The 27,756-nt window shown below is 48.6% G+C and overlaps 11 protein-coding genes across 11 annotated transcripts; 9 read left to right on the forward strand and 2 right to left on the reverse strand.

Annotated features, from left to right (window-relative positions):
• Positions 1 to 602: 602 nt before the first annotated feature.
• On the reverse strand, positions 603 to 2,589 carry H6S33_003145 (uncharacterized protein; the record flags this gene model as incomplete). The annotated part of the gene is made up of 1 exon (XM_044834503.1): positions 603 to 2,589. A coding segment is annotated over one exon (1,987 nt), but the record flags the coding sequence as incomplete, so codon positions are not given.
• Positions 2,590 to 3,612: 1,023 nt separating this feature from the next.
• H6S33_003146 (uncharacterized protein) lies at positions 3,613 to 5,064 on the reverse strand (the record flags this gene model as incomplete). The annotated part of the gene is made up of 1 exon (XM_044834504.1): positions 3,613 to 5,064. The coding sequence occupies one exon, from the start codon at positions 5,062 to 5,064 to the stop codon at positions 3,613 to 3,615; it is 1,452 nt and encodes a 483-aa protein (XP_044692353.1).
• A 992-nt stretch (positions 5,065 to 6,056) lies between these two features.
• On the forward strand, positions 6,057 to 6,893 carry H6S33_003147 (uncharacterized protein; the record flags this gene model as incomplete). Its single annotated transcript, XM_044834505.1, has 1 exon — positions 6,057 to 6,893. One exon carries the CDS (start codon positions 6,057 to 6,059, stop codon positions 6,891 to 6,893), a length of 837 nt encoding a protein of 278 aa, XP_044692354.1.
• Positions 6,894 to 6,967: 74 nt separating this feature from the next.
• H6S33_003148 (uncharacterized protein) lies at positions 6,968 to 10,498 on the forward strand (the record flags this gene model as incomplete). Its single annotated transcript, XM_044834506.1, has 1 exon — positions 6,968 to 10,498. A coding segment is annotated over one exon (3,531 nt), but the record flags the coding sequence as incomplete, so codon positions are not given.
• A 1,135-nt stretch (positions 10,499 to 11,633) lies between these two features.
• Positions 11,634 to 12,029, forward strand: H6S33_003149 (uncharacterized protein; the record flags this gene model as incomplete). The annotated part of the gene is made up of 1 exon (XM_044834507.1): positions 11,634 to 12,029. A coding segment is annotated over one exon (396 nt), but the record flags the coding sequence as incomplete, so codon positions are not given.
• Positions 12,030 to 12,103: 74 nt separating this feature from the next.
• H6S33_003150 (uncharacterized protein) lies at positions 12,104 to 12,420 on the forward strand (the record flags this gene model as incomplete). The annotated part of the gene is made up of 1 exon (XM_044834508.1): positions 12,104 to 12,420. A coding segment is annotated over one exon (317 nt), but the record flags the coding sequence as incomplete, so codon positions are not given.
• Positions 12,421 to 12,504: 84 nt separating this feature from the next.
• H6S33_003151 (uncharacterized protein) lies at positions 12,505 to 13,099 on the forward strand (the record flags this gene model as incomplete). Its single annotated transcript, XM_044834509.1, has 1 exon — positions 12,505 to 13,099. A coding segment is annotated over one exon (595 nt), but the record flags the coding sequence as incomplete, so codon positions are not given.
• A 252-nt stretch (positions 13,100 to 13,351) lies between these two features.
• Positions 13,352 to 15,586, forward strand: H6S33_003152 (uncharacterized protein; the record flags this gene model as incomplete). Its single annotated transcript, XM_044834510.1, has 1 exon — positions 13,352 to 15,586. One exon carries the CDS (start codon positions 13,352 to 13,354, stop codon positions 15,584 to 15,586), a length of 2,235 nt encoding a protein of 744 aa, XP_044692359.1.
• Positions 15,587 to 16,107: 521 nt separating this feature from the next.
• On the forward strand, positions 16,108 to 17,654 carry H6S33_003153 (uncharacterized protein; the record flags this gene model as incomplete). Its single annotated transcript, XM_044834511.1, has 1 exon — positions 16,108 to 17,654. A coding segment is annotated over one exon (1,547 nt), but the record flags the coding sequence as incomplete, so codon positions are not given.
• A 91-nt stretch (positions 17,655 to 17,745) lies between these two features.
• Positions 17,746 to 18,551, forward strand: H6S33_003154 (uncharacterized protein; the record flags this gene model as incomplete). Its single annotated transcript, XM_044834513.1, has 1 exon — positions 17,746 to 18,551. A coding segment is annotated over one exon (806 nt), but the record flags the coding sequence as incomplete, so codon positions are not given.
• A 5,582-nt stretch (positions 18,552 to 24,133) lies between these two features.
• On the forward strand, positions 24,134 to 27,323 carry H6S33_003155 (uncharacterized protein; the record flags this gene model as incomplete). The annotated part of the gene is made up of 1 exon (XM_044834514.1): positions 24,134 to 27,323. A coding segment is annotated over one exon (3,190 nt), but the record flags the coding sequence as incomplete, so codon positions are not given.
• Positions 27,324 to 27,756: the final 433 nt, after the last annotated feature.

Below are 27,756 nucleotides of genomic sequence, written 5' to 3' on the forward strand. Positions count from 1 at the left end.
TGAAGCATCGACTCTTACAGTTCTCACCATCGTAGGAGACTTCCCCGTTTGACCTTATAACCGGCTTGTGTTCTTTCAACCACCAATTCGGTAGTATTGCATCGATGCCAACCGGAAGAGGGGCGATCTCGAATGATAGCTGTGTTTGATGCCCCCTTGACATTATAATTAATGGTTGTGTAAAGGCGTGTCCCGTGCCCTTCATAACTTCTCCCGTAAATCCAAATACCCGGGCCGGGACGTCTCGTTTCACCTTCGGGACCTCAAAATTATCAACAAAAACAGCAGACAAAACAGGACCAGTTGCACCAGTATCCAATAACACCTTACAAGGTAAACATTTTTCCGCAAAACAAAGAAACTGATTAACGATAGGTCGAGGACCATGAATAGGTTCCTCCAAAATTTTCTGTTTTTTCTCCGGTTGGGACGCTCTCCCTTCCTGCCTTTTTCTTTTTATATTTTTTTTGTTGTTTTCCGTCAGTGATAACATAGCAATCTGGGGATACTCCTGACCTGACTCATCAGAGTCCCCTATGGAAAATCCATATCGAAATCCATCTCAGATTCCGATCCGCGTTCTCGCACAAACGCTTGCCCACTGGTATACTCCGCAGCAGCCGTCGCAGCCGGCTTCTTAGCACGGTGCCTCATTCGCTTTCTCTGAGGTTGGGGTTCCGGTGGTTCCATATCGTGGTCGCCATCGTCATCGCGGGTACGCTTTCGGGAGAAAGAGGAGATAGATGCACTACTGTTAGCATCTGAACGACACCATTTCCAAAGATGACCCTTTCGGCCACATCGCACACAGGCTCCATCGGTCTTTCGCTGTTCTCGGACCGGCTGTGGAACTCCTTTGGTGGCTTCGTCGTAGTCGTGGTATATTGGCTTATTCCCCGACTTGTTCTTGCTGGTGCTCTTCTTATCTTGCCCTTTTTCCTTCTCCTCAGTCTGAGCCCTCCCTTTAATCTTAAACCCCTTCTCCTTCTGCCGCGAGTTCCCACCATTATTCGTCTCCCTTCCTCTCGACTCCGCTTTCCCCAACATCTTCATCTGCTCTTGATAAGCTTCATGAGCCTTGCCGGCTCGTTCCAACTGTTGGATGTACTCGGAGTCGTCATCGGTTGGATCGAAGCGTGAGTGGCGCTCCCGGATTTCATTTGGTAGTCCTTGGAGCAGGGCGGCGCGATAGGATGCTCCTTTCATCTGAGCGTGCTGGTTCATGATCTCCATTCTCGTCAGGTAGTCTCCGATGTTAGCAGAGTACTTAAACTGCTGCATCTTCATCGCGTTCTCCATAGCCTCTTGAGTGCTTAGAAAACGTTTCCTAATCTCCTGACGGAACCGAGTCCAAGTAGCGTAGTCCGCGGCTGCCGGTCCTAGCATCTTGGTCTCGATGTATTCCATAAACCATTCCTTCGCCAACCCACACGTATATGTTCCAGCGAACAGTACTTTGTTCCTGTCCGTTCGGAACTTCTTTGGCTTCTGCTCGAAGTAGATTTCGCACTCCATGAGCCAATGCCGCAGGTTATGCTTTCTGGCATTATCGAACTCAAAGGGTATTTTAGCGAGCGAATCTACCATATCCTCGTCTTCAGGCGGCGCCGAATTCCGGTTCCCGCCTCGGTTCATTCTCCAGTTCTTCCTACCATGCGACCATTCACTATTATCGTCGTCATCGTCATCGGAAGGTTCTGGGTCTCCCCCAAAGTTTCCTCTTGGTGGGTTTCGGGGAGGTTGATTTCCCCCATTCCCTCCTACCGGAGCATTTCCTACCGGGCGCCTGCCACTGTTCCCCTGTATTGGGCCTGCGTCCTCCGGTTGCTTGCCTCCGTTTCCACCAACTGGGCCAGCTTCTTCTGGTTGCTTGCCATTCCCTGATGTTTGGGGGCCAGCATTTTGGGGGTTCTTGCTATTGCCAACAGGAACTGTTCGGGGTGCATTAGGGTCTAAGGGAGCACTAGCCACGGAAGGTGCTACTGATAGATGTTGTCGCAGTAGTTCCTCCATCTCGGCTATCCGTTGGTTTCTTATCTCATCGGACTGCTTGAACTGCGCAAACATAGCTCGTTGTTCACCTTTCTCCTGCTCCCGCTCTTCTCGTACCAACCTCAGCTGTCGCTCCGCTTCCAATAGTTGGTTCTGGGTAATCCGATGGTTGCGGTCCAGAACCTCGTGGTCGGCGGCTCGTGCGGTTTCCTGCATTTGTTGAACATGGGTGACGAGCTCAAAGAGCGACTCGAGATGTTGTTTTTGGGCAATGGCTTCTTGCCGTACCTTCTTATCGAGGATTTGTCCACTCCCTTGGACTTGCTCCTGGAGGTTTTGTAGCTGCTGCCATACGGCCTGTCCAGCTGCACCAAGATACCTCATTTGTGCCTCATGGGTATCCAAAAACTCCTGCATATTCCTCACGAACTGGGCTTGAGCAGAGCGTTTACTCGATTGCCTAGTTGTTGTGGAGGGTCCTCCCGTAAGTAGGGGATCTGGGCTAGCAGCCCTCGATATCACCATAGAATCTTCCCCCCCCGCCTCCTCGGTTGCGGCCGAGGTATCTATGAAATAATTATCCCTTCGGGCAGTCATTGTAATAGGGGATAATAATGATAGTTCTTCCTTTCGAGGTGACTTCGTTACTCCAAGTGAACTTGTGAGTAACAATATACTGTGAGGGATGCGTACCAGACCGCAAGAGTACACTACGCAGAGCTCAGAGTTCGGCTAACAGCTACAAAGGTAGAAGTCTCCAAGGTCTCTTCAGTCAACGTCGAGTATGATTCTCCTTGATCCGATACGGGCCCCGCGAGCTACGTTATCAACAAAGATTCACTAGAGTTAGCGTGTGATGTTCGACCGTCTTCGACGTAATAGTTCAGGTAGAGTTCGAAGTCACGATAGAGTAAAGTAATTCAGAAAGTATAGTCAAATAAAGTTGTAACTCGCGTATCAACCATTTATATTGTTAAGACTCTGATTTCGCCGATAATGGTTTGGCTAGTCAGTGAATGACACAGTATTTATATCCCTCGCTTATGTCTCGAGGACCCAGTCTACAATAATACAGAATACACTCGGGGCATGCCCGAGACCCTGAAAAACCACCAAGAACATTTAACTCCTAAGTCCGTAACCCAAACTCCTAAAACCACTAAAACCCCTCAACCTATTTATCCACTCTAATGCACGTTTCCCTGTCGATATTTCTTCTCCATCGGCCGTCTGGTGGATAATCGTCAGCATCGGCTATTCGGAGGTCTCGGACGGCAAGGCTACCTACTCAGGCCTCTTCCCACATCGCTTTCCCACATAGCAGAGTCCTCTCATGCCCACAGGTACCGCCGATAGGTACTCGGTCGGCTGGCAGCTTGCGCCGATTCGCTCCGAGCGGTCCGATCTTCGATCCGATTGATTCCAGCTGTCCCTCATATATCCACCGGTACCAAAACACTCCCCTCCGGCGGTTTGACGCTCCGGGGGTTATTATTGGGGTCGAAAACGTGTTTTTTAACTAGGGAAACCGCAACTCCGCATTTGGTCGCATATCGATCGCACCGCACCTCGTGGGTGCGAACCAGGGTTGTCATTAGCATACAGAGGGTATTGGGGTATCTAATAAACCTTTTCTCTTACTCCCGTAAATGCTTGGCATGCCCGTAACAGATAGGATGCTCCTTTCATCTGAGCATGCTGGTTCATGATCTCCATTCTCGTCAGGTAGTCCCCGATGTTAGCAGAGTACTTAAACTGCTGCATCTTCATCGCGTTCTCCATAGCCTCCTGAGTGCTTAGGAAGCGTTTCCTGATCTCCTGACGGAACCGAGTCCAAGTAGCGTAGTCGGCAGCTGCCGGACCTAGCATCTTGGTCTCGATATACTCCATAAACCATTCCTTTGCCAACCCACACGTATACGTTCCAGCGAACAGCACCTTGTTTCTGTCCGTTCGGAACTTCTTGGGCTTCTGCTCGAAGTAGATCTCGCACTCCATGAGCCAATGCCGCAGGTTGTGCTTCCTGGCATTATCGAACTCAAAGGGTATTTTGGCGAGCGAATCTACCATATCGTCGTCTTCAGGCGGCGCCGAATTCCGGTTCCCGCCTCGGTTCATTCTCCAATTCTTCCGACCATGCGACCATTCGCTGTTATCGTCGTCATCATCGTCGGAAGGTTCTGGATCTCCCCCGACATTCCCTCTTGGTGGGTTTCGGGGAGGTTGATTTCCACCATTCCCTCCTACCGGAGCAGCTCCTACCGGTCGCCTGCCACTGTTTCCCTGCACTGGGCTGGCGTCCTCCGGTTGCTTGCCTCTATTTCCACCAACTGGGCCAGCTTCTTCTGGTTGCTTGCCATTCCCTGACGTTTGGGGGCCAGCATTTTGGGGGTTCTTGCCATTGCCAACAGGAACCGTTCGGGGTGCATTCGGGTCTAAGGGGGCACTGGCCACGGAAGGGGCTACTGACAAGTGTTGTCGCAGTAGTTCTTCCATCTCGGCTATCCGTTGGTTTCTTATCTCATCGGACTGCTTGAATTGCGCAAACATAGCTCGTTGTTCCCCTTTCTCCTGCTCTCGCTCTTCTCGTACCATCCTCAGTTGTCGCTCCGCCTCCAACAGTTGGTTCTGGGTAATCCGATGGTTACGATCCAGAACCTCGTGGTCGGCGGTTCGTGCGGCTTCATGCATTTGTTGGACATTGGTAACGAGCTCAAAGAGCGATTCGAGATGTTGTTTTTGGGCAATGGCTTCCTGCCGTACCTTCTTATCCAGGATTTGTCCACTCCCTTGGACTTGTTCCTGGAGATTTTGTAGCTGCTGCCAAACGGCCTGTCCAGCTGCGCCAAGATACCTCATTTGCGCCTCATGGGTATCCAAAAACTCCTGCATGTTCCTCACGAACTGATCTTGAACAGAGCGTTTTTTTGATTGCCTAGTTTGTGTAGAGGGTCCGCCCGTAAGTAGGGGGTCTGGGCTAGCAGCCCTTGATATTACCATAGAATCTTCCCCTCCGGCCTCCTCAGTTGCGGCCGAGGTATCTATGAAATAATTATCCCTTCGGGCAGCCATTGTAATAGGGGATAATGATGATAGTTTTTTTTTTAAGGTGACTTCGTTACTCCAAGTGAACTTGTGAGTAACAATATACTGTGAGGGATGCGTACCAGACCACAAGAGTACACTACGCAGAGCTCAGAGTTCGGCTAACAGCTACAAAGGTAGGAGTCTCCAAGGTCTCCTCAGTCAACGTCGAGTAGGAATCTCCTTGATCCGATACGGGCCCCGCGAGTTACGTTATCAACAAAGATTCACTAGAGTTAGCGTATAGTATTCGACCGTCTTCGACGTAATAGTTCAGGTAGAGTTCGAAGTCACGATAGAGTAAAGTCTTTTCCAAAAGTATAGTCAAATAAAGTTGTAGCTCGCGTATCAACGATTTATATTGTTAAGACTCTGATTTCGCCGATAATGGTTTGGCTAGTCAGTGAATGACACAGTATTTATATCCCTCGCTTATGTCTCGAGGACCCAATCTACTAATAATACAGAATACACTCGGGGCCTACCCGAGACCCTGAAAAACAACCAAGAACATTTAACTCCTAAGTCCGTAACCCAAACTCCTAACGCCGCTAAAACCCCTCAACCTTTTTATCCACTCTAATGCACGTTTCCCTGTCGATGTTTCTTCCCCATCGGCCGTTCAGGCCTCTTCCCACATCGCTTTCCCACATAGCAGAGTCCTCTCATGCGCACAGGTACCGCCGATAGGTACTCGGTCGGCTGGCAGCTTGCGCCGATTCGCTCCGAGCGGTCTGATCTTCGATCCGATTGATTCCAGCTGTCCCTCATATATCCACCGGTACCAAAACACTCCCCTCCGGCGGTTTGACGCTCCGGGGGTTATTATTGGGGTCGAAAACGTGTTTTTTATGACTTCTGGGTTTTGGTCGTAATTTGGTCGCACCACACTCCGCGAGTGTGGTCAAGAGTTGATATTAGCGTACAGAGGGTATTGGGGTATCTACTAGCCTTTTCTCTCACTCCCGTAAATGCTTGGCATGCCCGTAACAGCTACTTGGACTCGGTTCCGTCAGGAGATCAGGAAACGCTTCTTAAGCACTCAGGAGGCTATGGAAAACGCGATGAAGATGCAGCAGTTTAAGTACTCTGCTAACATCGGGGACTACCTGACGAGAATGGAGATCATGAACCAGCATGCTCAAATGAAAGGAGCATCCTATCGCGCCGCCCTGCTCCAAGGGCTACCAAATGAAATCCGGGAGCGCCACTCACGCTTCGATCCAACCGATGACGACTCCGAATACATCCAACAGTTGGAACGAGCCGGCAAGGCTCACGAGGCTTATCAAGAGCAGATGAAGATGTTGGGGAAAGCGGAGTCGAGAGGAAGAGAGTCGAATAATGGTGGGAACTCGAGGCAGAAGGAGAAAGGGTTTAAGATCAAGGGGAGGGCTCAGACTGAGGAGAAAGAAAAGGGGCAAGAAAAGAAAAGCACCAGCAAGAACAAGTCGGGGAATAAGCCAATATACCACGACTACGACGAAGCCACCAAAGGAGTTCCACAGCCGGTCCGAGAACAGCGAAAGACCGATGGAGCCTGTGTGCGATGTGGCCGAAAGGGTCATCTTTGGAAGTGGTGTCGTTCAGATGCTAATAGCAGTGCATCTATCTCCTCTTTCTCCCGAAAGCGTACCCGCGATGACGATGGCGACCACGATATGGAACCACCGGAACCCCAACCTCAGAGAAAGCGAATGAGGCACCGTGCTAGAAAGCCGGCTGCTACGGCTGCTGCGGAGTACACCAGTGGGCAAGCGTTTGTACGAGAACGCGGATCGGAATCTGAGATGGATTTCGATATGGATTTTCAGTAGGGGACTCTGATGAGTCAGGTCAGGAGTATCCCCAGATTGCTATGTTATCACTGACGGAAAACAATAAAAAAAATATGAAAAGAAAAGGGCAGGAAGGGAGAGTGTCCCAACCGGAGAAAAAACAGAAGATTGTAGAGGAACCTATTCATGGTCCTCGACCTATCGTTAATCAGTTCCTTTGTTTTGCGGAAAAATGTTTACCTTGTAAGGTGTTATTGGATACTGGTGCAACTGGTCCTGTTTTGTCTGCTGTTTTTGTTGATAGTTTTGAGGTCCCGAAGGTGAAACGAGACGTCCCGGCCCGGGTATTTGGATTTACTGGAGAAGTTATGAAGGGCACGGGACACGCCTTTACACAACCATTAATTATAATGTCAAGGGGGCATCAAACACAGTTGTCATTCGAAATCGCCCCTCTCCCACTTGGCATCGATGCGATACTACCGAACTGGTGGTTGAAAGAACACAAACCGGTTATAGGGGCAAATGGGGAAGTTTCCTACGATGGTGAGAACTGCAAGAGTCGATGCTTCACTGACAAGGAACCTCAAATAGAAATGGACGAGAGTGTACTGGACGATCCGAAGGCCCAATTCATCGGTAGCATTTGCCTTTTGGAAGATGAATCGGTCAACCTCCGCGAAACTCTTCCCTCTTGGCTCCATGGGTTCCTTAAAGTCTTCCTACCATCGGAAGCAGACAAATTACCACCGCATCGATCTTACGACCATGCGATAGATCTCGAACCAGGGAAGCAGCCACCATGGGGACCCGTTTACTCCCTATCCGAAGTCGAGCTGAAGGTGCTTCGGGAGTACCTGGATAAAATGTTGCGATTGGGAAAGATTAGGCCGAGCAAATCCCCGGCAGGAGCCCCAATTCTATTTGTGAAGAAGAAGGACGGTAGTCTCCGACTTTGCGTTGACTACCGTGGACTTAACCGTGTGTCCATCAAGAACAGGTATCCTTTACCGCTTATGGACGAACTGCGAGATCGAGTAGCAGGCGCGGTTATCTTCTCGAAGATTGACCTGAAGGAAGGTTACAACCTCATCAGGATTAAAGACGGCGACGAGTGGAAGACAGCCTTCCGTACGCGGTATGGGCATTTTGAGTACCTCGTCATGCCTTTTGGGCTGGCAAATGCGCCGGCGACCTTCCAGAACATGATGAATGATGCGCTGAGGGAATTCTTGGATCAAGGTGTAGTAGTATACCTTGATGATATCCTGATATATAGCAAATCTCGAGAGGAGCACAGAGACCTGGTCGGCAAAGTACTTAGTAGGTTACAAGAATACAACCTAGTCGCCAACCCGAAGAAATCGTTCTTCGAGCTCACTGAAATCGAGTTCCTCGGATACATCCTTGCCCCAGCAGGCGTCACCATGGCACTGGATAAGGTCATGTCTGTTACGAATTGGCAAGCCCCGCGCAGCGTTAAGGAAGTACAGATCTTCATGGGCTTTGCCAACTTCTACAGAAGGTTTATCCACAATTTCTCCGGGGTCTGTAAACCCATTACCGATTGTCTCAGGGGTGATGCTAAGAACTTTGTCTGGTCTATGATGGCCCAAGCAGCCTTCGAAAAACTCAAAACCCTGTTTACATCTGCGCCGATCTTGGTACATTTCTCTCCAGATCGCCAGACTATCGTGGAAACGGACGCAAGTGATTTTGCTATCGCTGCAATTCTATCCCAGGTTATTGACGGAAAGACTCACCCTGTTGCCTTTTATTCTCGAAAGCTTAACCCAGCGGAACTCAACTACGACGTCTGGGATAAGGAGATGCTAGGAATTGTGTCAGCCTTCAAGCAATGGCGTCACTACCTCGAAGGACCTAGCCGAACGGTCCTCGTCTATACGGATCACAAGAACTTGGAATATTTCTCAACAACCAAGGTTCTTAACCGACGACAGGCAAGGTGGGCTGAGTCTTTGGCGGAATTTGACTTCAAGATTATTTACCGCCCGGGAACCAAAAATGGGAAGGCAGATGCACTATCGCGACGGCCGGAGTACCGTCCTGAAGGGGGAGGCACGCTTGGGAAACAGCCGATAGACAGGTTCTTTAAGCCCGGACAGTTGGCGGAGGAAGAGTTTGTGGTATCAGCGGTGTCGCTTGCCTCCAAGGGGGTGATTGACTGGTCTAAGAACTTTCTGGATCATGTCAGGCAGGCGGCATCGGGAGACCCGACATGGGTAGGATTGAAAGAGAGAGTTGAGCAAGGGGAGAAGCTGGGGGAATTGAAGGATATTGCTGAGAAAGACGGGCTACTCTTCTATAAGAACCGACTCTACATTCCGGCAGACGACCGCATCAAGATCCGAATTGCACAGTCAGAACATGATTCGAAGGTGGCAGGACACTTTGGACAAGATAAAACTTTGGAACTTATCACGCGCAACTTCTATTGGCCAAAAATGAACGAGTGGATTGATGATTACGTTCGGTCATGTGAAGAGTGCCAGCGCAATAAACCCAGCCGCCATAAGAAATACGGTGCGCTTCTTCCACTGTCCACACCACACTCTGTCTGGCAATCAATATCAATGGACTTCGTCGTGCAGTTACCGGAATCAAAGGGATACAATCAAATTTGGGTAGTAGTCGATAGGTTCTCGAAGATGTCGCATTTTATTCCCCTAGTAGCAGAAACGACCGCGCAGGATCTAGCGAAGATATTCCTCGGTCAAATCTGGCGACTCCATGGGCTGCCTCTTGATATAGTTTCCGACAGGGACGCCAAGTTTACTTCAAGCTTTTGGGCATCCCTTATGGAATTATTGGACGTGAGGATAAGAATGAGTACGGCTTTCCACCCTCAGACCGATGGGCAAACAGAGCGGGTCAACCAAACCCTCGAGCACTATCTACGAGCGTTCTGTAATTACGAGCAAGATGATTGGGCAGAGCTACTCCCGTTGGCGGAATATGCTTACAACAACTCGGTTACCACCGCTACGGGTCAATCTCCGTTCTATACCAATTACGGTTACAACCCAAGAACCAATTGGCCGACGGAAGCCGAAGTGGTCAACCCAACCAGTGACCTGTACGCTCACTTCATCCGAGGGGTCCACGATTCTGCTCTCGCTCGCTTAACAGACACCAGGGAGAAGATGGGGAAATATTATGATCGGAAAAGGGACGAACCGCCTAACTTCAAGGTGGGAGACATGGTTATGCTTAACGCGACCAATATCAAGACACGTCGCTCTACCAAGAAACTCGATCATAAGAAACTCGGCCCGTTTAAGATTGTCCGACTAGCCGGGAAACGAGCCTGCGAATTGGAACTGCCACTACAAGTCAAAATCCACAACGTTTTCCATATTGAACTCTTGGAACGTTACCGACAGAGCAGTATCCCAGGCCGTGAACAACGTCCCCCAACTCCCGAAGACGTCGATAAGGAAGGAGAAGTCCTGTATGAAGTGGAAAGTATTGTGGGAAGCCGGAAAAGTAGGAGAGGATTAGTGGAATACCTGGTGAAATGGCGGGGCTATTCGATGAGCGACTGCACGTACCAAGTCATGGATGCTATGAATGAGGAGGTACTTGACCTAGTTCGCGACTTTCATCGAAGGAACCCCAAGGCCGTGAAGGACCAACGCCTGAGACTATAGAGGTACCCTACGGGGCTAAGTCCTTCCCCTCCACAGACACCGCGGGTGATATGTGGAGCAGGTTTACTGGAACCATAGTCTGTCAGAAGATGTCCCGAGACATGACACCCTGGAAGGGGGGTAAGCTGTTACGGGCATGCCAAGCATTTACGGGAGTGAGAGAAAAGGCCAGTAGATACCCCAATACCCTCTGCACGCTAATGTCAACTCTGGACCGCACCCGTGGGGTGTGGTGCGACCAATATACGACCAAAACACGGAGTCATAAAAAACACGTTTTCGACCCCAATAATAACCCCCGGAGCGTCAAACCGCCGGAGGGGAGTGCTTTGGTACCGGTGGATATATGAGGGACAGCTGGAAGCAATCGGATAGAAGATCGGATCACTAGGAGCGAATCGGCGCAAGCCACCAGCCGACCGAGTACCTATCGGCGGTACCTATGGGCATGAGAGGACTCTGCTATGTGGGAAAGCGATGTGGGAAGAGGCCTGAGTAGGTAGCTTTGTCGTCCGAGACCTACGAGTAGCCGACGCTGACGATTATCCACCAGACGGCCGATGGAGAGGAAACATCGACAGGGAAACGTGCATTAGAGTGGGTAAATAGGTTGAGGGGTTTCAGCGGGTTTAGGAGTTTGGGTTACGGACTTAGGAGTTAAATGTTCTTGGTTGTTTTTCAGGGTCTCGGGCAGACCCCGAGTGTATTCTGTATTATTAGTAGACTGGGTCCTCGAGACATAAGCGAGGGATATAAATACTGTGTCATTCACTGACTAGCCAAACCATCATCGGCGAAATCAGAGTCTTAACAATATAAATCGTTGATACGCGAGTTACAACTTTATTTGACTATACTTTTGGAAAGACTTTACTCTATCGTGACTTCGAACTCTACCTGAACTATTAAGTCGAAGACGGTCGAATACTATACGCTAACTCTAGTGAATCTTTGGTGATAACGTAGCTCGCGGGGCCCGTATCGGATCAAGGAGAATAATACTCGACGTTGACTGAAGAGACCTTGGAGACTTCTACCTTTGTAGCTGTTAGCCGAACTCTGAGCTCTGCGTAGTGTACTCTTGTGATCTGGTACGCATCCCTCACAGGCGGAGGCTAAACGAGGAAATAAAAAACCTTGGAATGTTACTACTACCTCGGCCCCTCGTCCCCCACCGGCGAATCCTGTTTCTGCTCCCCGTGCTGCCACCCCAGTCGCCAATGCACCTGTTACTGAAAGTCATCCCTCATCCCGTCCGGGAGGTGATGTACCAATGGATCTGTCTGGAGGACGTCGTCGCCCCTCCCCTGCCGAAAGAAATGCCCGCTTAGTTGAGGGCCGATGTTTTTATTGCGGAGGTGTTGGACATATGGTTAGGGATTGTCCCCAAGCGAGGGCAACTGGAAATCAACCCAGAAGGCCGGTAATGAGAGGAGCAGCATTGACGGTGGAAGAAAATGATGGAAGCGATAATGAGTCGGCAAAAGATTTGTCGCTGCACTAAGTGGCTTAGCACAGGGACCGTTTAGGGATTTCTCTAGGATGTGTATTTCTGGTTTTTCGGTATCAGAGGAGGAAATGGATGGAAACCAATTTGTAGTAACTTGTTCGATTTCACAGAATAAAAATTCTTTCATCCCTACCTACGCTCTTATTGATACCGGAGCATCAGGATACCCTTTCATTGACGAATCTTTTGCACGCCACAACAATCTTACAATGACCCCTCTTAAAATACCTCGCCATGTAGACGTTATAGACGGAAGGACTATTAAATCAGGAAAAATCACCCATATTGTCGATGTCTCGCTGGACATTCATGGTCATCGGGAGACTGCGCCATATTTTGTGACGAAGTTAGGACACTATCCGATTGTGATGGGGATACCTTGGATGTGACGTCATGATGTTACGATTCGACCAAAGGAAAATCTACTTATTTTTGACTCTCGGAGCTGTTGTCAACACTGTTCAATTAGTGGAACTGCAGTTATTGTTCATGGTATCTCGATTCCCTTACCGGAACACCATACAGTCATCGTTTCAGCAACTGAAAAATCTACAGTCGACATTGAACAACTAGTACCAAAGGAATTTTACCATCGCCTCCATATGTTTAAAGAATATGATGCTTCAATTCTCCCACCACATCGACCGTCCCATGATATTGAAATAGTATTGGAAGAAGGGAAACGACCACCATATGGACCTATATATGGATTATCTCAAATCGAATTGAAGGCACTACGAGAATATCTTGATGAAAATTTACCCAAAGGATTTATTCGGGCTAGTGAGTCACCAGCGGGAGCACCTATATTATTTGTGAAGAAAAACGATGGAACCCTTCGACTTTGTGTTGATTATCGAGGTCTAAATGCAATCACAATCAAGAATCGATACCCACTACCATTGTTAAAGGAAACTCTAGCCAAGTTGTCAAGAGCACAATACTATACCAAATTGGATTTGCGCTGGGGATATAATCAAATCAGAATAACGGAAGGGGATGAATGGAAGACGGCATTTCGGACTCGATATGGACATTTCGAATATACAGTAATGCCGTTTTGATTAGCTAATGCCCCTGCTACCTTTCAACATTGGATCAATGATATCTTACGTCCCTACCTCGATCAATTCGTAACGGCATACTTATACGATATCCTCATCTACTCCGAGACTCTATCGGAACATAAAGAACACATTCGAAAAGTTCTAAAGGTACTTGATGAGAATCATGTTCACCTTAAACCTGAAAAATGTGAATTTATGGTTCAAGAGACGAAATATCTTGGTTTAATTCTTACCCCGAATGGGAATAGAATGGACCCAAAGAAAGTTATCGATGTTTTGGAATGGTCCACACCGACGAATCTCCATGATGTTCAAGTATTTCTAGGATTTGCAAATTTCTATCGACGGTTCATTCTAGGATATTCGAAAATTGTTGCTCCACTTACAGCCTTGACCAAGAAAAACGTTAAATTTGAATGGACGGATGATAGGGAGGAAGCATTTCAAACTTTGAAAAAGATGTTTACTACGGCACCGACACTAGTTCATTTTAATCCGGATTGGAAGATTGTGATAGAAACCGATGCATCTGACTATGTTTCAGCAGGAATCCTATCTCAACGTGACAACGAAGGAATCCTACATCCAGTCGCTTTCTTCTCCAAGAAACATTCTCCTGCAGAATGCAACTATGAAATCTATGACAAAGAACTTTTAGCAATCATACGATGCTTCGAAGAATGGCGACATCACTTGGACGGAGCTCAATTCCCAATTGAAGTTCTTAGCGACCATCGGAATCTTGAATATTTTATGATAACAAAATTGTTAAATCGTCGACAAGCCCGTTGGTCCGAATTCCTTTCACGCTTCGATTTCGTTATACAATTTCGGCCAGGAAAACAGGGGACGAAACCAGATGCATTGACTAGAAGGTCAGGTGACCTACCCAAAGAGGGGGATGAACGGTTGACGCATCAGAGTCAAGTGATTTTGAGGCGGAAAAATTTGGATACCAAGCTAAGTTTGTTTGCGGGTTCTTTGTCAAATGAATCCGCTGAAGGAGCGTCCACTGTAGAGGAATTATTTTCAAAAGCTTACCAAGTGGATAGTTTCCCAAACAAGATCCTCGTTATGCTTCGGAATGGCGTTCGTCACTCGAACAAAATCTCGCTTGCCGAATGTACGGAAGATAACAACGGTCGGCTACTTTATCGAAGCACGCTATATGTACCGGATGATAATGACCTTCGGTTAAGGCTTTTAAAAGAATACCATGATAAACCATCCGCAGGACATCCGGGTAGAGCAAAGACATTGGAACTCCTAAGTCGAGAATATTACTGGCCACAGATGCGAAGATACGTCGATCAATATGTTAGGAATTGTAATGTGTGCACCCGTAGCAAGGCGCCTCGAAATGCACCTTATGGAGTACTTCGTCCGATTCCAATACCTGATGGACCGTGGACGGATGTGTCAATGGATTTTGTTACCGATCTTCCTGAGAGTGAGGGATATGATGCAATCTTGGTCGTGGTTGATAGATTAACCAAAATGCGACATTTGATACCAACAACCAAAGAAGTGGATTCAAAGGAAGTAGCGAGGCTATATATCGATAATGTTTGGAAGCTACATGGATTACCAGATACTATTGTATCAGATCGAGGAACACAGTTCGTTGCAGAATTCTGGAGGTCGCTTTGTAACCGTCTAGAAATATCACCAAAATTCTCTACCGCATTTCATCCCCAAACAGACGGACAAACGGAAAGAATCAATGCCATAATGGAACAGTACCTCCGAAGTTATGTTTCCTACCAACAGGATGATTGGACTCGAATGTTACCAATGGCTGAATTTGCGACAAACAATCATGCCTCCGAAACAACAAAAGTATCCCCGTTTTATGCCAATTCGGGAAGAAATCCAAGATTGACCTTTGGCCTTTTAGAACATGATAGGACCACTGCGGAAGACCAAGCTAATAGCATTGCACGGGAGATGAAAGAGATAGTGGGATTCCTAAAGGATGAGATCTTCCGAGCGCAAAGAATAGAAGAAGAATCCGCCAATGCGAATCGAACTCCAGGCCCTCGCTACAATTTGGGAGATAAAGTTTTCCTATCGACACGTCATATTCTAACGAATCGACCTTCCAAGAAATTCGATTGGAAACGTATTGGACCCTATAGCGTCAAACGAATTATCAATCCCTATGCTTACGAATTGGAACTTCCCCGGTCAATGAAGATTCATCCAGTATTTCATGTTTCGTTATTGTCGCCCGAAGCAAATGATCCTTTACAAGAACAACGACAATTACCACCAACTCCGGTTGAGATCAAAGGGGAGGAAGAATGGGAGGTCGAAGATATTTTGGATTCGAGGAAACGAAGAGGAAGGTTTGAGTACTTGGTACGATATACAGGATATGATGAAGCCTCCTGGCAACCACTATCGGACCTTGAGCATTCACCTAACATTGTCAAACGATTCCACGAGCGTTATCCGGAGAAACCTAAGCCTACCAGGAGGTAGGCCTTAGAGGGGGGCGTGGTCTGTAACGGCAACTATGTATTTCGGCTAGGTGATAAATTGGAACGAGAAGAGGAGGTATTGTGTAGTGGGATTAGGATTTGTAATGGGGATTTCTGTTATGTTCTTTTAGTTTCTGTTACGCGGAAGTATTAGTCATCATCGGACTATGGTTGGATATATAAGGGGGCGTTGTTTTGTGCTTTTGTCTGTTTTCTCTCTTTCCTTCTTTCTTCTTCTTCTTCTGTATTCTACCGGCTCGCTAAGGCTCGCAAAACTTCCTGACAATAAACCTCGCTTCAAAAACACTTTATTTTATTCCTCTCGGTTTACCCTGGTATATCATACCAGGCTGAGCCACTTCGTCCCTGACCGTACGGTCGCGTTTGTTGTTCCTAGCGAAAGAAACACCACGAAAACTGGCTTCCAGCGAAGAATTCTCCAGCCTTGACCTCCCGAAAGGAAGGAAAAGAAACCTATCCGAAACATCAACCTACGCCGCCGGAAGAACCGGACATTCAGTCATGTCGCAGCAAGCTTCCCTCCAGTCCTTTTTTACTCAGTCCTCCCCTCAAGGGACAGCCCCCCCACAGAACAGGAACACTCAGGATCCCGACCCAACCCCATCCGGAGCACAGGAACAGGAATTTTCCACAACCTTTGCAACAGAATCCGACTACAACGAACCCTACCAACCGAGAATTGACTATCTCTACCCGAGCACTGTCCCCCATACCACGCACACCCAGACGGACCTAAACTACATTACCTGGGCCATCAGACACGCAACCAGCCGGATCTGCCCACCCTCCGACAGGATTGAGGTCCTGGAAGAGCAATCGATTACACTCCGGAGAACAGTGGAAACATTGAAACACCAAATTGAGGCTCAAACAATGATGATCACCAATATGCACTCGGCGATCCACGCCCTCCTCAACAAACAACCACAACCGCAGCAACCGCAACCGCAACAACAACCGCAACAAGCGCAACAACCACAACAACCACAGAGACAGAGAAAGGCCCCTCCAGCGGCCCCTCCAGCAGCTCCCCAAACAGTATTCCAAGCAGGACCACAGGCAGCTCCTCAAGCACCATCACAAGCCCCATCCCGTGGATGGAAAGCAGGCACCTGGGCAGCTGTGGCAGCTGCCGACCCTGCCCAAGGGAAATTCCAGCTTGTCGAAAAAAGAAAGAAGCCCGCAAAGCCAAAAGCGGACCCCCTCTTTAAACCAGAATATACCAAAATCAACAGAGAAATTATTGTTGAAACCACTGCCCCATCTGACGTCAACCCCTCTGAGATTAGGTCCCTGGTCAACGCAAGAATTCAGGACGAATCTTGCCATTTTATCTCAGCAAGGAGAACAGCCAAAGACAACTTCATCCTGGAAACAAAATTCATCACCCCAGCAACGAAGGCAATGGAATATGCCAAAGAAATTGAGGAGGCCCTCCTCACCCTACCAGTACCGGTCGCCAACATCCGTGCAAACTCCAAATGGTCAAAGTTCCTTCTCCACGGAATCCCCACAACGATCGGGGAGGGCATCGAGGCAGGACAATTGGTACCATCCGAAATCAGAAGCAATTATGGAGAGAACCTCCAACTTGCACAGGTTCCCCGCTGGATCTCCAGAGCAGAGACTCGAATGGGGAAAACCCACTCATCAATGGTCATCGCGCTTCCAGGACAAGTCACGATGGAAACACTAGGAATCAAATTCCTGTCCCTTTTTAACCGAAGCTGCCATATCGAGGCTTTCCTCCCAACCTTCCCAGACACCCAGTGTGCGAAATGCCTCGAATACGGCCACCGCCAGGAAAAATGCAAGAACAGTGGAAAATGCGGCCATTGCGCCGGAGAACACCTCACCAGCTTCCACCCATGTAACGAATGCCAGGGAGGATATAAATGCACCCACACCCCAATCAGATGTCTGAACTGCAAAGGAATCCATAAGGCCTCTGACCCAGCATGCCCCGAAAGAGTCAAACGCCGATTCCTTAACAAAGGGAAGGAAAACGCCCCACCCGCCCAAGACCCACCTGCCGCACCCGCCCAAGAGTTACTTCCAATAATTCAAGTACCAGCCACCACCCCGGTCGGAGCCACACCCGTTCCCGAAGACGACCAACACATGACGAATAATGCCTAGGCCTCGAACCACCGCGCTCGCACACCAACTTAACTGTGCACGGAGCGAACTAACCACCAAGGCGGCGGTGGAGGAAGCGGAAACAGACTCTAGTATATTTTTCCTATTATTACAAGAACCATGGACCTCAGCAGAGGGATACCCACCAGAATCAAACCTCTTCTATCTTTTTACAGCCAGCAATACCAACACAAAATGCGCAACATACGTCCGCAAACATGCCAACCTTAAACCAAAACACCACTATACATATGACAACTTCATAGTTTCGATTACGGTAGAAATCCAGAACAAGAAAACCCAAATCCTAAACATATACTCCCCAGGCCGAAGTGGCCCCTTTGCCCAAATAGCAAAAACAATCCAAACTCTCGACAACTGCCTAGTAATGGGAGACTTCAATTGCCACCATCAAATGTGGTACGGAGTAACCTCACATGAATACAGAAACAACATTCGAGTAGACCGCGCCAACGGTGCACGGCTAAAACAATGGATAACCCGACAGAAACTGACCCTCCTGAATGAACCAGGAGTCTACACGCATTTCCCCAGAGATAGAGGGAAAAGGCCCACAATCATCGACCTTACATTTGTAAAAGGCCCAATACTTGACCACAACCTACGATGGAGTACTGAACCCTACGGAGCGGGCTCAGACCATGGGAGAACCTCCGTCCATCTACACCTGGAAAAACCACCCTTTGTACCAAGACGAATGTGGCGACAAACAGACTGGAAGCTATTGGAAAACCACATATCAAACCTTTCTGTTACGGGCATGCCAAGCATTTATAAAAAGGCTAGTAGATACCCCAATACCCTCTGCACGCTAACGTCAACTCTGGACCGCACCCGCGGGGTGTGGTGCGACCAATATACGACCAAAACACGGAGTCATAAAAAACACGTTTTCGACCCCAATAATAACCCCCGGAGCGTCAAACCGCCGGAGGGGAGTGCTTTGGTACCGGTGGATATATGAGGGACAGCTGGAAGCAATCGGATTGAAGATCGGATCACTCGGAGCGAATCGGCGCAAGCTACCAGCCGACCGAGTACCTATCGGCGGTGCCTATGGGCATGAGAGGACTCTGCTATGTGGGAAAGCGATGTGGGAAGAGGCCTGAGTAGGTAGCCTTGTCGTCTGAGACCTACGAGTAGCCGACGCTGACGATTATCCACCAGACGGCCGATGGAGAGGAAACATCGACAGGGAAACGTGCATTAGAGTGGGTAAATAGGTTGAGGGGTTTTAGCGGGTTTAGGAGTTTGGGTTATGGACTTAGGAGTTAAAAGTTCTTGGTTGTTTTTCAGGGTCTCGGGCAGGCCCCGAGTGTATTCTGTATTATTAGTAGACTGGGTCCTCGAGACATACGTGAGGGATATAAATACCGTGTCATTCACTGACTAGCCAAACCATTATCGGCGAAATCAGAGTCTTAACAATATAAATCGTTGATACGCGAGTTATAACTTTATTTGACTATACTTTTGAAAATACTTTACTCTATTGTGACTTCGAACTCTACCTGAACTATTACGTCGAAGACGGTCGAAGCATTATCCGCTAACTCTAGTGAATCTTTGTTGATAACGTAGCTCGCGGGGCCCGTATCGGATCAAGGAGATTTCTACTCGACGTTGACTGAAGAGACCTTGGAGACTTCTACCTTTGTAGCTGTTAGCCGAACTCTGAGCTCGGCGTAGTGTACTCTTGTGATCTGGTACGCATCCCTCACACTTTCCCTCCCTGCAGAAGCATGGGAAACCAAGGAACACACGGAACAAACTGTCGAATTCTTCCTGGAACTGGTCAAATCAACAATCAACATAGTCACGCCACTCTCGAAGGAGGGGGTAAGAGCTAACTCCTGGTGGTCAGACGAAATGAAACAAATGAAGGCAAGGGTAAACTCGGCAGAGAGGAAGGCGAGAAATACAAGGAAACCCAACCACGTGGAGGAGCACCGGAAGGCATGCAGAGAATGGATAGTCATGATCCGGAAAGCAAAAGCAGACCAGCGGGAGAAGACGATGAACGAAGCGAAAGGTAGTGAGGTCTGGAGAATCCTAAATGCAGGAAGGAGAAGAGACACAATCATACCAACCATACAAGGTGAAGAAACGTTTGCAGGGAAGTGTCAAGCCCTAAGAGCCCAACTCTTCCCCTCAAAACGGACGTCCCCCGACCATCCCCCCCTAAACATTAGACCCCCTTCTTTTGACCTTAGCGATACCTTCGATACAGTCACCCCCGAAGAACTCAAGAAAGCTATCGACTCCTGCCCAGCGCACTCGGCGACCGGCCCGGATGGCATTCCCTATACCTTTATCAAAGCAATAGTTAAAGCGAACATAACTCTAATCCAAGACATGTTCTCCGCCATGCTCCGGCACGGAGTACACCCAGCGGAATGGAAAATAGCAAAATGCATCCCGATCCCGAAACCCGGCAAGGCAAACTATCATGAAGCAAAAGCCTATCGGCCCATCTCCCTCCTACAATGCTTCAGCAAAATCTTGGAGAAAATAGTGGCTCAAAGACTCTGCACCGCTGGAGACATCCTAGGCACACTCTCAGCGAATCAATTCGGAGGAAGACCAACCATCTCAGCAATCGACGCCCTTTTAAGAACCCTAACACCGGTACAACAAAACCTACTTTTGAAGAACAGCACCGGAGTCGCCCGGCGGGACAGACCAGCGATCCTAACCAACGACATCCAGGGAGCGTTTCACTGTGTAGACCACCTACTCCTCGCAGAAATCATGCACCAGCAAAAATTCCCCACCTACCTAACAGAATGGTGCAAGGAATTCAACACCGGCAGAAAACTACAGTTCCAATTTAACCATGAACTAGAGGAACCACAGCCCTATGAATCTGGAGTCCCGCAAGGTAGCCCCATGTCCCCGGTACTATTTATGATCTATGCTGGAGTAATCCTGGACCCAACAAGCAGCCCGAAAGAGATGGACACCACATATATCGATGACGATGCGCTGGTGCAAATATCCAAAACACCAGGCTTCACAATCAAGAGAATGGAGGAACGAATGAGAGAGAGACTAATAAAAGCTGAGCCACTCCAAATTAAATACGACCCGGATAAATCCGACCTGATCTTCTTCCGGCCCACCACATCATCCACACAACAACCACGACTTCCGGTCAAAATTAACAATATCAATATACACCCCAAGGAGAGGCTGAAATATGTAGGAGTCTGGATAGATCCGACCCTCTCCTTCCGGCCCCACATCGAAGCAGCGATCGCAAGAGGCCTTAAAGCCCTCCACCAGATTCGATACACCGCCCGCCTGCCAGGCATAACGGTTAAAACAATCCATCACATCATAACACAAGGCTTCCTCCCAAGCCTACTCTACGGATCCGAGGCTTGGTGGACTGGCGCAGACCACATTATAAGATCCCTCGAACCACTATATAATGAAGCGGCCCGGATCATCACCGGCCTACCACGATGGACCAAAAGAGCTAAACTCCTCCGAGAAGCAGGCCTACCCCCCTTAGAACATCTCCTGACATATCGCTCAAGAAAGTACGGAACCAGAATACTCTGCACCGATGCAACCCACACCAACAATGAATCCCTGATCGAGCTCCTCCCATACAGAGAAGCAAATATCAAAGGAACAGGCTTATACCGAATCGCCTCCCTACTACTCCCATACCAAACCCCCGGAAATGCGAGAGATAAGTGGAACCAAAATAAACTACTACGCAACCACCTGTTGGAAGAATGGAATACACAATCAATACCGAACTACCACCATCGGGGGGAATTCCGCCCCCCTCCCAAGATAGCGAAACTCACCCTTACGGAAGCAAAAAAAGTATTTCGAATCCGGTGCCAAACCACCCGAATCGACAGACACGCAGTACATACAGACCCCGAACCATGCCAGTGTGGTATGGAAAACTCAGCGAAACATATACTTATGAAATGCCCAGTGTGGGCTCGAATCCGCACCCCTCTGATAGAGAAGATCCCCGGAGCGATGACCTGGGAAAACTGGATGTTTACAAACCTGAGGACGGACCTCATCCTACAATTTGCAAAACAATCTCAACTCTCGAAATGGTACGAGTCGGCGGAGGCGGAGGCGGACCTGGAAGAGGGGATGGAAGGAAATAATTAGGGACGGGATTAGGAAGTGCAGGTTCCTTTTACTCTTTAATTTTGTTTTTATCTTTTGTTTTGATGGATCCAGCGCTCGAGTCCGCTGAGATATGTTATTTCTCCTTGTCGTTGGGTTTTCTGGTTGAGTGTCGTTCTGGAATTTCCTTGTTAGTGTTTGTGTTTGTTTGTGTTTGCTTTGTTCTTGTTCGTTTGCGTTTGCGTTTGTTGTTTTTCTTTTCTTTCTTTTGTTCGGTTCGTGTTTTAGGCGGTTGGGTCGGCGTGCGATAAGTCTTGTACTTCAAAGCAATATAAGTTTCTTCTTCTTCTGTATTCTACCGGCTCGCTAAGGCTCGCAAAACTTCCTGACAATAAACCTCGCTTCAAAACACCTTATTATTCCTCTTGGTTTACCCTGGTATACCATACCAGGCTGAGCCACTTCGTCCCTGACCGTACGGTTGCGTTTGTTGTTCCTAGCGAAAGAAACACCACGAAAACTGGCTTCCAGCGAAGAATTCTCCAGCCTTGACCTCCCGAAAGGAAGGAAAAGAAACCTATCCGAAACATCAACCTACGCCGCCGGAAGAACCGGACATTCAGTCATGTCGCAGCAAGCTTCCCTCCAGTCCTTTTTCACTCAGTCCTCCCCTCAAGGGACAGCCCCCCCACAGAACAGGAACACTCAGGATCCCGACTCAACCCCATCCGGAGCACAGGAACAGGAATTCTCCACAACCTTTGCAACAGAATCTGACTACAATGAACCCTACCAACCGAGAATTGACTATCTCTACCCGAGTACCGTCCCCCACACTACGCACACCCAGACGGACCTAAACTACATTACCTGGGCCATCAGACACGCAACCAGCCGGATCTGCCCACCCTCCGACAGGATTGAGGTCCTCGAAGAGCAATCGATTACACTCCGGAGAACAGTGGAAACATTGAAACATCAAATTGAGGCTCAAACAATGATGATCACCAATATGCACTCGGCGATCCACGCCCTCCTCAACAAACAACCACAACCGCAGCAACCGCAACCGCAACAACAACCGCAACAAGCGCAACAACCACAACAACCACAGAGACAGAGAAAGGCCCCTCCAGCGGCCCCTCCAGCAGCTCCCCAAACAGTATTCCAAGCAGGACCACAGGCAGCTCCTCAAGCACCATCACAAGCCCCATCCCGTGGATGGAAAGCAGGCACCTGGGCAGCTGTGGCAGCTGCCGACCCTGCCCAAGGGAAATTCCAGCTTGTCGAAAAAAGAAAGAAGCCCGCAAAGCCAAAAGTGGACCCCCTCTTTAAACCAGAATATACCAAAATCAACAGAGAAATTATTGTTGAAACCACTGCCCCATCTGACGTCAACCCCTCTGAGATTAGGTCCCTGGTCAACGCAAGAATTCAGGACGAATCTTGCCATTTTATCTCAGCAAGGAGAACAGCCAAAGACAACTTCATCCTGGAAACAAAATTCATCACCCCAGCAACGAAGGCAATGGAATATGCCAAAGAAATTGAGGAGGCCCTCCTCACCCTACCAGCACCGGTCGCCAACATCCGTGCAAACTCCAAATGGTCAAAGTTCCTTCTCCACGGAATCCCCACAACGATCGGGGAGGGCATCGAGGCAGGACAATTGGTAGCATCCGAAATCAGAAGCAATTATGGAGAGAACCTCCAACTTGCACAGGTTCCCCGCTGGATCTCCAGAGCAGAGACTCGAATGGGGAAAACCCACTCATCAATGGTCATCGCGCTCCCAGGACAAGTCACGATGGAAACACTAGGAATCAAATTCCTATCCCTTTTTAACCGAAGCTGCCATATCGAGGCCTTCCCCCCAACCTTCCCAGACACTCAGTGTGCGAAATGCCTCGAATACGGCCACCGCCAGGAAAAATGCAAGAACAATGGAAAATGCGGCCACTGCGCCGGAGATCACCTCACCAGCTTCCACCCATGCAATGAATGCCAGGGAGGACATAAATGCACCCACACCCTAATCAGATGTTTGAACTGTAAAGGAATCCATAAGGCCTCCGACCCAGCATGCCCCGAAAGAGTCAAACGCCGATTCCTCAACAAAGGAAAGGAAAACGCCCCACCCGCCCAAGACCCACCTGCTGCACCCGCCCAAGAGTTACTCCCAATAATCCAAGTACCAGCCACCGCCCCGGTCGGAGCCACACCCATTCCCGAAGACGACCAACACATGACGAATAATGCCTAGGTCTCGAACCACCGCGCTCGCACACCAACTTAACTGTGCACGGAGCGAACTAACCACCAAGGCGGCGGTGGAGGAAGCGGAAACAGACTCTAGTATATTTTTCCTATTATTACAAGAACCATGGACCTCAGCAGAGGGATACCCACCAGAATCAAACCTCTTCTATCTTTTTACAGCCAGCAATACCAACACAAAATGCGCAACATACGTCCGCAAACATGCCAACCTTAAACCAAAACACCACTATACATATGACAACTTCATAGTTTCGATTACGGTAGAAATCCAGAACAAGAAAACCCAAATCCTAAACATATACTCCCCAGGCCGAAGTGGCCCCTTTGCCCAAATAGCAAAAACAATCCAAACTCTCGACAACTGCCTAGTAATGGGAGACTTCAATTGCCACCATCAAATGTGGTACGGAGTAACCTCACATGAATACAGAAACAACATTCGAGCAGACCGCGCCAACGGTGCACGGCTAAAACAATGGATAACCCGACAGAAACTGACCCTCCTGAATGAACCAGGAGTCTACACGCATTTCCCCAGAGATAGAGGGAAAAGGCCCACAATCATCGACCTTACATTTGTAAAAGGCCCAATACTTGACCACAACCTACGATGGAGTACTGAACCCTACGGAGCGGGCTCAGACCATGGGAGAACCTCCGTCCATCTACACCTGGAAAAACCACCCTTTGTACCAAGACGAATGTGGCGACAAACAGACTGGAAGCTATTGGAAAACCACATATCAAACCTTTCCCTCCCTGCAGAAGCATGGGAAACCAAGGAACACACGGAACAAACTGTCGAATTCTTCCTGGAACTGGTCAAATCAACAATCAACATAGTCACGCCACTCTCGAAGGAGGGGGTAAGAGCTAACTCCTGGTGGTCAGACGAAATGAAACAAATGAAGGCAAGAGTAAACTCGGCAGAGAGGAAGGCGAGAAATACAAGGAAACCCAACCACGTGGAGGAGCACCGGAAGGCATGCAGAGAATGGACAGTCATGATCCGGAAAGCAAAAGCAGACCAGCGGGAGAAGACGATGAACGAAGCGAAAGGTAGTGAGGTCTGGAGAATCCTAAATGCAGGAAGGAGAAGAGACACAATCATACCAACCATACAAGGTGAAGAAACGTTTGCAGGGAAGTGTCAAGCCCTAAGAGCCCAACTCTTCCCCTCAAAACGGACGTCCCCCGACCATCCCCCCCTAAACATTAGACCCCCTTCTTTTGACCTTAGCGATACCTTCGATACAGTCACCCCCGAAGAACTCAAGAAAGCTATCGACTCCTGCCCAGCGCACTCGGCGACCGGCCCGGATGGCATTCCCTATACCTTTATCAAAGCAATAGTTAAAGCGAACATAACTCTAATCCAAGACATGTTCTCCGCCATGCTCCGGCACGGAGTACACCCAGCGGAATGGAAAATAGCAAAATGCATCCCGATCCCGAAACCCGGCAAGGCAAACTATCATGAAGCAAAAGCCTATCGGCCCATCTCCCTCCTACAATGCTTCAGCAAAATCTTGGAGAAAATAGTGGCTCAAAGACTCTGCACCGCTGGAGACATCCTAGGCACACTCTCAGCGAATCAATTCGGAGGAAGACCAACCATCTCAGCAATCGACGCCCTTTTAAGAACCCTAACACCGGTACAACAAAACCTACTTTTGAAGAACAGCACCGGAGTCGCCCGGCGGGACAGACCAGCGATCCTAACCAACGACATCCAGGGAGCGTTTCACTGTGTAGACCACCTACTCCTCGCAGAAATCATGCACCATCAAAAATTCCCCACCTACCTAACAGAATGGTGCAAGGAATTCAACACCGGCAGAAAACTACAGTTCCAATTTAACCATGAACTAGAGGAACCACAGCCCTATGAATCTGGAGTCCCGCAAGGTAGCCCCATGTCCCCGGTACTATTTATGATCTATGCTGGAGTAATCCTGGACCCAACAAGCAGCCCGAAAGAGATGGACACCACATATATCGATGACGATGCGCTGGTGCAAATATCCAAAACACCAGGCTTCACAATCAAGAGAATGGAGGAACGAATGAGAGAGAGACTAATAAAAGCTGAGCCACTCCAAATTAAATACGACCCGGATAAATCCGACCTGATCTTCTTCCGGCCCACCACATCATCCACACAACAACCACGACTTCCGGTCAAAATTAACAATATCAATATACACCCCAAGGAGAGGCTGAAATATGTAGGAGTCTGGATAGATCCGACCCTCTCCTTCCGGCCCCACATCGAAGCAGCGATCGCAAGAGGCCTTAAAGCCCTCCACCAGATTCGATACACCGCCCGCCTGCCAGGCATAACGGTTAAAACAATCCATCACATCATAACACAAGGCTTCCTCCCAAGCCTACTCTACGGATCCGAGGCTTGGTGGACTGGCGCAGACCACATTATAAGATCCCTCGAACCACTATATAATGAAGCGGCCCGAGTCATCACTGGCCTACCACGTTGGACCAAGAGAGCTAAACTCCTCCGAGAAGCAGGCCTACCCCCCCTAGAACATCTCCTGACATACTGCTCAAGAAAGTACGGAACCAGAATACTCTGCACCGATGCAACCCACCTCAACAATGAATCCCTGATCGAGCTCCTCCCATACAGAGAAGCAAATATCAAAGGAACAGGCCTGCACCGAATCGCCTCCCTCTTACTCCCATACCAAACCCCCGGAAATACGAGAGACAAGTGGAACCAAAACAAACTATCACGCGACCATCTGTTAGAAGAATGGAATACACAACCAATACCTAACTACCACCATCGGGGGGAATTCCGCCCCCCTCCCAAGATTGCGAAACTTACCCTTACAGAAGCGAAAAAGGTTTTTCGAATCCGATGTCAAACCACCCGAATCGACAAACATGCAGCACATACAGACCCCGAACCATGCCAGTGTGGTATGGAAAACTCAGCGAAACATGCACTTATGGAATGCCCAGCGTGGGCTCGAATCCGCGCCCCTCTGATAGAGAAAATCCCCGGAGCGATGACCTGGGAAAACTGGATGTTTACAAACCTGAAAACAGACCTCATCCTACAATTTGCAAAGAAATCTCAACTCTCGAAATGGTACGAGTCGGTGGAGGCGGAGACAGACCTGGAAGAGGGGATGGAAGAAAATGATTAGAGGCGGGACTAGGAAGGGTAGTTTTCTTTTACCTATTATTTTGTTTATTTCTCTTTGTCTTTGATGGATCCAGCGCTCGAGTCCGCTGAGATATGTTAGTTTTCCTCGTTGTTGGGTTTTTCTGGTTGCGTATTGCTCTTGGATTTCCTTGCCTTTGTTCGTGTTTGTTTTGTTCTTGTTTTGCTCTTGTTCTTGTTCTTGTTTGTTGTTTTATTGTTCGTTGTTTTCTTTTTGTTTTTTCAGTTCGGCTTTGTTTTAGGCGGTTGGTTCGGCGTGCGATAAGTCTTGTACTTCAAAGCAATATAAGATTCTTCTTCTTCTTCTTCTGTATTTATTCCACGAATACTACTTTTGTTCTACGCTACGTCATAGGGCTCGTCTTGGATCTCGGATCAGGATTGAACCACCTAATAGTCCATAGTTACGAATATCT

This window comes from Morchella sextelata (assembly GCF_020137385.1).
Source record: "Morchella sextelata strain SCLS chromosome Unknown scls_14, whole genome shotgun sequence".
NCBI classification, from domain to species: domain Eukaryota; kingdom Fungi; phylum Ascomycota; class Pezizomycetes; order Pezizales; family Morchellaceae; genus Morchella; species Morchella sextelata.